Source organism: Arachis ipaensis, chromosome B08 (assembly GCF_000816755.2).
Source record: "Arachis ipaensis cultivar K30076 chromosome B08, Araip1.1, whole genome shotgun sequence".
NCBI lineage: Eukaryota > Viridiplantae > Streptophyta > Magnoliopsida > Fabales > Fabaceae > Arachis > Arachis ipaensis.
Genome location: NC_029792.2, coordinates 74,784,091 through 74,796,444, shown reverse-complemented (window position 1 = coordinate 74,796,444; position 12,354 = coordinate 74,784,091). Strand labels below are relative to the sequence as shown.

The 12,354-nt window shown below is 37.0% G+C and overlaps 1 protein-coding gene across 1 annotated transcript; it reads right to left on the bottom strand.

Moving 5' to 3' along the window:
• LOC107611132 lies at window positions 6,969-8,093 on the bottom strand. The gene is made up of 3 exons (XM_016313091.1): window positions 7,944-8,093; window positions 7,752-7,841; window positions 6,969-7,682 (listed from the first exon to the last, which is right to left on the bottom strand). The coding sequence occupies exons 1-3, from the start codon at window positions 8,091-8,093 to the stop codon at window positions 6,969-6,971; spliced, it is 954 nt and encodes a 317-aa protein (XP_016168577.1).

The following is a 12,354-nucleotide window of genomic DNA, read 5'->3' as shown; positions in this document are numbered from 1 at the left end:
CTTCCACGTTAGAGTTCACGTTAACTTAGTTAACGTGACTCTTAACGTGGGCAATGATGGCTTCGAGAGCATTATTGGCGATTACTTTTCTCATTAACTTTGCAAGTTACTCCCATTCCACGTTAACGTAGCCAACGTAGCCACTAATGTGGTTCTTCTTTGCTTCCTTTGTCCTGAAATCAAGCAATAAAGTGCATCAAAGTTCTAATCCAAAATGCAACATCTCATGAAATCATGTAAGGTGCACAATGTATGCTCGAATCAAGATGTAAGTGAATATCTACCCAAAACTAGCTTATTTCCTAATGAAATGCATGAAACTACCCTAAAAACAGTAAAGAAAAGGTCAGTGAAACTGGCCAAAATGCCCTGGCATCAGTTGCTACACGTATGATGACGCATACGCGCACGCGTCGTTGCTGCCATATGATCCACTTAAAACAATACATGGCCAGCGAATTCTAAAGCCTTGTGGGCCTAATCCTACTCATTTCTGATGCTATTTAAGCCATGGATTGAAGGGGAATCAACATACTTTTACATACTTTTAGACACTTTTGATCATTAGTTTAGTTTAGGTTAGTTTTAGAGAGAGAAGCTCTCACCTCTCTCTAGAATTAGAATTAGGATTAGGTTTAGTTCTTAGATCTATGTTTTGATTCATGCTCTCTACTTCTTCTTCTTCTCAATTCTTTGTTGTTGCATTTTTTATTCCTCTATTCTTTTGTTGTAATTTCCTTTATGTTGTTTCTATGCTTTATTGTAGATCTACTTTTGTTCCTTATCTTCTCTTTCAATTCAATTAGAGGTAATTCATAATAATTTGTATTCCTTTTGATTGTTGTTATTGATTTCTTACAATAATTGTTGTTAGATTTTATTGTTGCTATCCATTTACTGTGCTTTTATTTAGTGCCTTCCAAGTGTTTGATGAAATGCTTGGTTGGATTTTATTGTAGATTTTGTTCCTCTTGGCTTAGGTGGAGTAATTAGTGACACTTGAGTTATCTAATTCCTTTGTTGATTGACAATTAGAAGTTGCTAATTGATTTGGATACCACTAAAGCTAGTCTTTCCCTTGGGAGTTGGCTAGGACTTGTGGAATCAAGTTGATTCATCCACTTGACTTTCCTCCATGGTTAGAGGTTAACTAAGTGGTAGCAATGGACAATTTGTGGTCACAATTGAGGAGGATAACTAGGATGGAACTTCTAGTTCTCATATCTAGCCAAGAGCTTTGTTAGTTGTTAGTTTATTTTCTTTGCCATTTATATTTCTTGTATAAAACCTCAAAACCCCAAACATACTTCATAACCAATAACAAGAACACTTTATTGCAATTCCTAGGGAGAACGACCCGAGGTTCAATACTTCGGTTTATAAATTTAGAGGTTTGTACTGGTGACAAACAAATTTTTATATGAAAGGATTATTGTTGGTTTAGAAACTATACTTGCAATGAGACTTCATTTGTGAAATTCTAAACCACAAGATAGTCCAATCATCAGTAGCACAACTTGTTGTAATTTTCTCTTCGTACCTCCGCTACCACTTCATCGATTACATCACATCGGAGAACAGAATGTTCTTTGGGAGGGTGTTTCATGGCTTCTTCCAAATTGAATTTGATAGTCTTGTGTCCGACCTCAAAGGAGTATGTGCCAGTGAAGGCATCTAGTGTAACGACCCAATTTCTGGTACATCATGATCATACTAGGAACTGAGCGCTAACAACTTGTCAACCTAATTATTATCTATTATTTATTATATGAGTCTGATTCGTTGTTAAAAGCGTAGTTATTTTACGAGGTATTTTTTTTTAAAATGCTTGGATTAAAAACAGAATCTTTTATAATCAATCCAAAAATAGTAACAGATAAAATATTTATAAACAACCATACATAAATATATCACAAGCAGTTGATATCATTCTGTGATCCAGCCTTTATTAGAGTATAGCCTTTTAGTTAGAACACCCCTAGATATAGCTAAATAATATCTATATACATATATATACATACAACATCCCAGGTCCTGACCTGTTCAAGAAGTCCCTAAGCTGGCGCCCAGGCTAGCCTATACTCTATACTCACCTAGTCCCTCTAAACTAATAAAGCGAGGGAAAGTACGTTCTAAGTCTTCAAAAATCAAGTCCGGTGGAACATCAGTAATGCCAGGGCATTTTGGCCAGTTTCACTGACCTTTTCTTTACTGTTTTTAGGGTAGTTTCATGCATTTCCTTAGGAAATAAGCTAGTTTTGGGTACATATTCACTTACATCTTGATTCAAGCATACATTGTGCACTTTACATGATTTCATGAGGATTTTGCATGAATTTAAGGACAAATTGAATGTTGCATTTCCCATGACTTGGACTAGAATTTTGATGCACTTTATTGCTTGATTTCAGGATAAAGGAAGCAAAAAAGAACCACATTAGTGGCAAAGTTAGTTACACTAACATTGACACTATCATGGAATGGGAGTAACTTGCAAAGTTAATGAGAAAAGTCATTGCCAATAACGCTCTCGAAACCATCATTGCCCACGTTAAGAGTCACGTTAACTAAGTTAACGTGAACTCTAATGTGGAAGAAAGGAAATGGAACCAACGTTAGTGACACTTAACATTATCACTAACGTTGGACCAAGCTCATAAGTGGCCGCGTTAGTCACCACGTTAACTTAGTTAACGTGGCCTCTAACGTTAAGAAGAAAGGGGGGGGGAGCCAACGTTAGTGACATTCAACATTATCACTAACGTTGGCCAAGTCACATTAAGCCACGTTAACTCCCACGTTAACCTAGTTAACGTGGAAGCTAACGTGAGGAAACAAGGTGGTCGACAACGTTAGTGACACCAAACATCGTCACTAACGTTGGAAGGAATCCACACAAGCCCCAATAAGCCACGTTAACTTCCACGTTAACTTAGTTAACGTGAAAGTTAACGTGAAGAAGGGAGGTGACGCCAACGTTGGTGACACCCAACATTGTCACTAACGTTGGAAGGAGCCCACACATGCCACCATGAGCCACGTTAACTCCCACGTTAACTTAGTTAACAGCAATTGACCAAGGAATTGGCTACTGATCAAGTTTTGAGAGATTGAATTAGTAATTCAAGTAATTCAATCACTTAAGATTGCCAAGGAGATCAATGAGTGCATTGATTGAGGAAGAGATGAAAATGAAATTGATCCGGAGAATGCAACATCTCCTAAGCCCAATGAACCCCCCATTTTTTATCTTACCCATTCTCTTTATTTTCTGTCATTTACTTTCATGAGCAATTCCCCCATTCCCATTTACAATTCTGCACTTTACTTTTAGTCATTTACTTTCAGCTCTTATTTCTAGCATTTACTTTTCTGTTATTTACTTTCCCGCCATTTAATTTTCTGCAATTCTCAACTAAAATTCTGATTCGCTCAACTAGAGCATTCCTCTAATTAAAGTTGCTTGATCAATCAATCCTTGTGGGATTCGACCTCACTTTATTGTGAGTTTTTACTTGACGATAAATTCGGTACACTTACCGAAGGAAATTTGTTATGAGACAAGTTTTCCGTGCATCAATCAGCAAAAGGTAGAACATCATCTACTACTCCTTTGCACGGTCAGACATTGCCATATAATGTCTCTTTGGTACCTCATCAAGTAGCCATACAATAGGAGTCTCGTACACAGGATTTAGGCTAAAGTGCGCATACGAACGGGGTGCAGACGTTGGCTGGTCTCATAGTATATACATATAAATAGAAACAGAGTTCACTCTAGACTCAGAAGACTACCTAGAGCGGAATCCTTTTTGCAAATGGTCGTCAGCGAACTACGGAAAGGAACTCTTGCTTCCATCTGAAGGGGGAAGGGAGAGAGAAGGGGTAAGAACTGGGGAGTTCTTAGTAGGGCCGGGGTTATTAGTTAAGTTCATTAATTTGTGTCGCTTAGCAGATATATATAGCAGAATACCAAGAAGTAGTGAACAGAAGATACAGATAAATAAAAAAATAGAGAAAACAGAAAGCAAAACACAAACAAAAGAATACAAGAAAACAAAACACAGACACAGTGAATAGAATACAAACAAAGAAAGCATACATTCATTCAACAATCATAATAGAGGAAATGCACAACCAAGTATGATGCATGTCTGTCCTATGCAGGCCATGAGATCATGTGTCAGTTTACACCCTGCAACTCGACATTACCCAGGAACTAGTCCTAGATATGGCTTTCTTTCTGTAGGTGAACTTCGGCCTACAGAAACAGCACTCCTGTAAGTGAACTTCGGCTTACAGGAATAGTCTAAACACAACAGAACAACTTTCTGTAGGTGAACTTCGGCCTACAGAAATGGCACCTCTGTAAGTGAACTTCGGCTTACAGAATTGGCGCCCCTGTAAGTGAACTTCGGCTTACAGGAATAATATAAACACAACACAACAACTTTCTATAGGTGAACTTCGGCCTATAGAAATGGCACCTCTGTAAGTGAACTTCGGCTTACAGAAATGACAACTCTCTGTAGGTGAACTTCGGCCTACAGGAGCAATACCCTGAGATACACAATTGATATTCACTGTAGGTGAACTTCGCCCTACAGGAAAAACAACTCACTGTAGGTGAACTTGGGCCTACAGGACCTCTAGGGCCAACAGAAAAGCAGCAGTTGAATATAAAATAGAATATCATGCCACAAGGCTTAACACTTTATTTTTTACACTCTTTTTCTCTATTCTCTTTGTTATATTACTCTTTTCCCTTTGTCTCTTTGCTCTGCTCTGGTTACTCTTTTCTCTGTGTCTCTCGACTCTATTCTGATTACTCTGTTTAACATATGTATTTGAAGCTTATGTAAATTTCGGTATGAATAGTTAGCTTGTCCCAAGTATAGGCTCATTAAGTCTATATTGAAACATTTTAACTTTTCATATAATACCTAACCCTAGTCGGAACTCAAGAACTAACTATGTTGCCCTAGTTCGTTCACTAATCTCTGTCTGTTTTTTTTTTGTCATTAAAACTTTACAGACGTTTTCTTCGACTTTTATCTTTTCTTCAACTTTTTATCTTTCTTTTATCTTTGCCTCACTAACATGTTATTACCACTCCCTAAGTGTTTTATGAAGGTAATTATGAGATTCTACACTTAAAGTTGTCTTTCTAAAGCTTTTATAGAAAACTGCCTTTTCGCATTATTTTATTATTTTTATTAAAATATTATTTTTAATGAAATATTATTATTTAATTTTTTATTAGTATTTATTATTTTATCATTAAATTTTCGAAAATTAACTTTACTTTAACCTTTAACCTTTAAAATTCACTTTTTACCACCCGTAACTTTTAATATTTCTACTTTTACCACCCTAACTTTCATAAATTACCAAATAAGCCCTTAAACACCAAAAATTTTACTTCCTTACCCTTTTAAAGATCTAAACCTGTTCTTCATTGTTCTTCATCACACTCAAAGTGTTCTTCGTGTTCTTCGTATATTCTTCAAATTCTTTCTCTATTTTTACCCGTTTTTCAGTCTTTTCAGCAACCGATTTTTACCGAAATTCAAAATAAAATTCCAGCCACTAAAACCCCATCTTTTCTACATGATTTTAACATAAATTGAATCTCAATTTAAGCTCTAGGGTTTCGTTTTCCAGCAGCCACAAGAACACACATTCATAGCTTGAATTTCATCAAATTTCATCAAATTTTCACCAAAATTTCAACAAGAATTACTCATACAAACAATCAATTTCAAGCATAGCCAAACCATATCATAATCACACAACTCAAACACAATCAATCAAGATTAAATTCATCAATCCCTACCTGGTTTTGCTGCTCCTAATTCGGTTAAACTTTTAGGTGGTCCTTAAGCATTTTTTCCTCCTAAATCACATCAAGAAAACAAATATTTAAGCATGTTTCCTTGAAACCGAATCAAAAGAGAGATGGTGCAGCCAACTCACCTTGATTCCAGCCTTGATAAGTCATATGATCATGTAAAGAAAGAAGAGAGGATCATTTTGGTCGGATTGGAATTTTGATTTGAGTTTTAGTTCAGCAGAAATTAAGCTTTGAAGATTTGGAACTAAGAACTTTTCTCTCTTTTTCACTCTACCTATTTTCGGCCACAAAGTGAAAATGAGCCAGCCTTTGGGGTTTTGGGGGTGTAGGGTGAGTTGTGATTGGTTGGCTTGGAGGTGGATTAAAATAATATTAAAATATCTCAGGTGTATAACTACTAAAACTAGATGTATCGGAACACTTGTAAAAACATCTCTAAAAATTATTTTCTGAGCTACTAGCATAATTGACACTAGTAACATATTTATTATGAGAATAAGACATGTCTAATGAGGCCTTAGCATTGCGAAAGTCATCAGAGAGTGCTGGTGCTAAGCTGCACCAGTAAACTGTGAACCCGGTTAAACCGATTTTCTGTTTTTAACTAAAACTGACCAGGTAACCTTATAATATCATTCAAAAAGCTTCTAATACTAATATAATGATAATATTATCCTATTATCTCTCTTCTCTCATGAATCAAGTCCGGTTCATCAAACTGAGACTATTTACGAAAAACATAATCAAAACTCCTAACCGATACGGTTCAAAAACTAGGCTCTTCGTGACTGCATTGTCGAGCTTGCCTCAAAAGAGGTTTTGGCTTAAAGATGACATAATGACAATGAGGATTGAGATTCTTGATGATACAGTAGAGGTGTTCCCTCTACTGATCTTCCGGAGAAATCCGTGCCTGTAGAAAAGATCTCGCATACTCGGAAATCGGGGTTGTTACATTCTACCATCCTTAAAGAAAATTTTGCCCTGAAAATTTAACATGCGCATAAGAAGTTATAGTATTATCTAGCACAAACAAAACCATAGTGTGGTACTCACCTCGAGTGGAAGAATTATATGCATATGTGTTGCCAGCAGTTACGGTAAAAACCCTTCCTTATTGTTTTGGCCTTGTTGGATCTCGAACAAACCTCCTTGGGCAAATCCTAGCTATGTGTCCAGGTTCTCCGCAAGCATAACAATGGTTTGTCCCATACTGACATGGTATGTTACCATGATCTTTCCCACAACTTGAGCATACTGAAATATCCTGAATTTCCTGAGGTTGACCTCCTTCTTCCTCTCCCAGATTATTGTTGTCGTATTTGCCATTGTTACGAGCGAGAAAGTTACCATTTCGTTGATTCCTATTTTGGTGATGGAACTGACCACTGAACTTAAAGTTACGACCTTGAGGGGCTAGATCTTGAATAAAGTCTTTTCCTGAGGTTTTCCTACGATCTGCTCGAGCTATCGCCACCTTTTTCGAACATTCTTCCACTAGTTTACTTTTATTCACCAGTTCAGCAAAATTTCTTATCTCTAATGGAACTACTGAACTCATCAGATCCTCACGAAGGCCCCCTTCGAACTTCAAACACTTCCATTCTTCAAAGTCAGCAGGATTTCCTTGGCAGATCTTGGAGAAACGGCACAAGTCATCAAACTTACGGGCATATTCTGCAACAGTTGTGTTACCCTGTTTTAGCTGCATAAGTTCCATCTCTTTAGCGTCAGGAGCTGCCCTTGGAAAATATTTCTTATAAAATTCATCCTTAAAAGTATTCCAAGGAATATCGCCTTCATCTTGTTGCAACAGTCGCTGTATCCCCTGCCACCAATGCTCAACTTCTCCTTCCAGCATATAAGTAGCAAACTCCACGTGTTGGCCTTCCGGAACATGCTGCGCTCGCAGTGATCGTTCAATAGCTCGAAACCAGTTGTCAGCATCAGTCGCAATGAGTGTACCTTTAAACTTAGGCGGTTTAACCTTCAGAAAAGTCGCAAGGGTCATAGGTCTTTCGAGATGCCCCAAGTTATTCTCATCATTTCCACTATCTTCCCCATGCTCATTCTCTTTCCCGTTTCTCACTCCAAGACGATCAATAGCCCTAGCCGCTGCTACTGCAGCCTCACGCACTGCCTCAGCCACAGCGTTCATGGTAGTCATAAACGTTTCCTGTTCTCTCTCTTGGTTATCACTAGGGGTTCCTTCCCGCACACTCTGTCTCCGTGGTCTCATTGTAGTCCTATTCACACCAAACAATCATTATTAAGGTAATTAGTCTTAACACTTCAAGTCAAGTGTGAACATTCCCAGAATGAAAACATAGAGACAATCATGCAACACATATCACATAGATATCATATAAGCATGAGACACACAACAGAGTATGCAATGAAGCATAGTCAGTCCACTCCCCAGGTTCTATTGGGAACGAACTGCTCTGATACCAAATTGCAGCGACCCAATTTCTGGTACGTCATGATCATACTAGGAACTGAGCGCTAACAACTTGTCAACCTAATTATTATCTATTATTTATTATATGAGCCTGATTCGTTGTTAAAAGCGTAGTTATTTTACGAGGTACTTTTTTTTTTAAAACGCTTGGATTAAAAACAAAATCATTTATAATCAATCCACAAATAGTAATAGATAAAACATTTATAAACAACCATACATAAATATATCACAAGGAGTTGATATCATTCCGTGATCCAACCTTTATTAGAGTATAGCCTTTTAGTTAGAACACCCCTAGATATAGCTAAATAATATCTATATACATATATATACATACAAGATCCCAGGTCCTGACCTGTTCAAGAAGTCCCTAAGCTGGCGCCCAGGCTAGCCTAGACTCTATACTCACCTAGTCCCTCTAAACTACTAAAGCGAGGGAAAGTACGTTCTAAGTCTTCAAAAATCAAGTCAGGTGGAACATCAGCAAAAGGTAGAACATCATCTACTACTCCTTTGCACGGTCAGACATTGCCATATAACGTCTCTTTGGTACCTCATCAAGTAGCCATACAATAGGAGTCTCGTACACAGGATTTAGGCTAAAGTGCGCATACGAACGAGGTGCAGACATTGGCTGGTCTCACAGTATATACATATAATAGAAACAGAGTTCACTCTAGACTCAGAAGACTACCTAGAGCAGAATCCTTTTTGCAAACGGTCGTCAGCGAACTACGGACTTGCTTCCATCTGAAGGGGGAAGGGAGAGAGAAGGGGTAAGAACTGGGGAGTTCTTAGTAGGGCCGGGGTTATTAGTTAAGTTCATTAATTTGTGTCGCTTAGCAGATATATATAGCAGAATACCAAGAAGTAGTGAACAGAAGATACAGATAAATAAAGAAAATAGAGAAAAAAGAAAGCAAAACACAAACAAAAGAATACAAGAAAACAAAACACAGACACAGTGAATAGAATACAAACAAAGAAAGCATACATTCATTCAACAATCATAACAGAGGAAATGCACAACCAAGTATGATGCATGTCTGTCCTATGCAGGCCATGAGATCACGTGTCAGTTTACACCCTGCAACTCGACATTACCCAGGAACTAGTCCTAGATATGGCTTTATTTCTGTAGGTGAATTTCGGCCTACAGAAACAGCACTCCTGTAAGTGAACTTTGGCTTACAGGAATAGTCTAAACACAACAGAACAACTTTCTGTAGGTGAACTTCGGCCTACAGAAATGGCACCTCTGTAAGTGAACTTCGGCTTACAGAATTGGCGCCCCTGTAAGTGAACTTCGGCTTACAGGAATAATATAAACACAACACAACAACTTTCTATAGGTGAACTTCGGCCGATAGAAATGGCACCTCTGTAAGTGAACTTCGGCTTACAGAAATGACAACTCTCTGTAGGTGAACTTCGGCCTACAGGAGCAATACCCTGAGATACACAACTAATATTCACTGCATGTGAACTTCGGCCTACAGGAATAACAACTCACTGTAGGTGAACTTGGGCCTACAGGACCTCTAGGGCCAACAGAAAAGCAGCAGTTGAATATAAAATAGAATATCATGCCACAAGGCTTAACACTTTATTTTTTACACTCTTTTTCTCTATTCTCTTTGTTATATTACTCTTTTCCCTTTGTCTCTTTGCTCTGCTCTGGTCACTCTTTTCTCTGTGTCTATTGACTCTATTCTGATTACTCTGTTTAACATATGTATTTGAAGCTTATGTAAATTTCGGTATGAATTGTTAGCTTGTCCCAAGTATAGGCTCATTAAGTCTATATTGAAACATTTTAACTTTTCATATAATACCTAACCCTAGTCGGAACTCAAGAACTAACTATGTTGCCCTAGTTCGTTCACTAATCTCTGTCTGTTTTTTTGTCATTAAAACTTTACAGACTTTTTCTTCGACTTTTATCTTTTCTTCAACTTTTTATCTTTCTTTTATCTTGCCTCACTAACATGTTATTAACACTTCCTAAGTATTTTATGAAGGTAATTATGAGATTCTGCACTGAAAGTTGTCTTTCTAAAGCTTTTATAGAAAACTGCCTTTTTCGCATTATTTTATTATTTTTATTAAAATATTATTTTTAATTAAATATTATTATTTAATTTTTTATTATTATTTATTATTTTATCATTAAATCTTCGAAAATTAACATTACTTTAACCTTTAACATTTAAAATTCACTTTTTACCACCCGTAACTTTTAATATTTCTACTTTTGCCACCCTAACTTTCAGAAATTACCAAATAAGCCCTTAAACACCAAAAATTTTACTTCCTTACCCATTTAAAGATCTAAAACCTGTTCTTCATTGTTCTTCATCACACTCAAAGTGTTTTTCGTGTTCTTCGTATATTCTTTAAATTCTTTCTCTGTTTTTACCCGTTTTTCAGTCTTTTCAGCAACCGATTTTTACCGAAATTCAAAATAAATTTTCAGCCACTAAAACCCCATCTTTTCTACATAATTTTAACAAAAATTGAACCTCAATTTAAGCTCTAGGGTTTCGTTTTTCAGCAGCCACAAGAACACATATCTATAGCTTGAATTTCATCAAATTTTCACCAAAATTTCAACAAGAATTACTCATACAATCAATCAATTTCAAGCACAGACAAACCATATCATAATCACACAACTCAAACACAATCAATCAAGATTAAATTCATCAATCCCTACCTGGTTTTGCTGCTCCTAATTCAGTTAAACTTTCAGGTGGTCCTTAAGCACTTTTTCCTCTTAAATCACATCAAGAAAACACATATTTAAGCATGTTTCCTTGAAACCGAATCAAAAGAGAGATGGTGCAGCCAAATCACCTTGATTCCAGCCTTGATAAGTCATATGATCATGTAAAGAAAGAAGAGAAGATCATTTTGGTCGGATTGGAATTTTGATTTTGAGTTTTAGTTTAGCAGAAATCAAGCTTTGAAGATTTGAAACTAAGAACTTTTCTCTCTTTTTCTCTCTACCTATTTTCGGCCACAAAGTGAAAATGAGCCAGCCTTGGGGGTTTTGGGGGTGTAGGGTGAGTTGTGATTGGTTGGCTTGGAGGTGGATTAAAATAATATTAAAATATCTCAGGTGTATAACTACTAAAACTAGATGTATCGGAGCACTTGTAAAAACATCTCTAAAAGTTATTTTCTGAGCTACTAGCATAAATGACACTAGTAACATATTTATTATGAGAATAATACATGTCTAATGAGGCCTTAGCATTGCTAAAGTTATCAGAGAGTGCTGGTGCTAAGCTGCACCAATAAACTGTGAACCCGGTTAAACCGATTTTTTGTTTTTAACTAAAACTGACCAGGTAACCTTATAATATCATTCAAAAATCTTCTAATACTAATATAATGATAATATTATCCTATTATCTCTCTTTTCTCATGAATCAAGTCCGGTTCGTCAAACTGAGACTATTTACGAAAAACAGAATCAAAACTCCTAACCGATACGGTTCAAAAACTAGGCTCTTCGTGACTGCGTTGTCGAGCTTGCCTCAAAAGAGGTTTTGGCTTAAAGATGACATAATGAAAATGAGGATTGAGATGCTTGATGATACAGCAGAGGTGTTTCCTCTACTGATCTTCCAGAGAAATCCGTGCCTGTAGAAAAGATCTCGCATACTCGAAAATCGGGGTTGTTACATCTAGCTTGAATTTAGAGGTCTTAAGGAAGGGTCTACCAAGTAGAACGAAGGAGGCACTTCTATTATCTGTTGGGGGCATTTCAGGATGTAGAAATCAACTGGAAATACCAAGTCCTTGATTTCCATAAGTACATCTTTTGCTATTCCCATCACAGTGATCACACTTTTATCGGCTAAGGCAAATTTCGCCGCCGACTTCTTTAATGGAGCTAAGTTCAACCGCGCAAAGATAGAAAGCAGCATGATGCTTACGCAAGCCCCTAGGTCACACATACAGTTATGAAAAGTATGCCCACCTATATGACAAGACACCAAACACGGTCCAGGGTCACCATATTTTTCTG

Excerpts from the sequence above, each read along its gene's own strand:
- LOC107611132 (XM_016313091.1), bottom strand. The coding sequence starts at position 8,093 with ATGAGACCACGGAGACAGAGTGTGCGGGAAGGAACCCCTAGTGATAAC. Across the intron at positions 7,842-7,943 it reads GGGCTATTGATCGTCTTGGA|GTTAAACCGCCTAAGTTTAA; the intron begins GTGAGAAACGGG and ends ACTTTTCTGAAG. Across the intron at positions 7,683-7,751 it reads GATCACTGCGAGCGCAGCAT|GGGATACAGCGACTGTTGCA; the intron begins GTTCCGGAAGGC and ends CATTGGTGGCAG.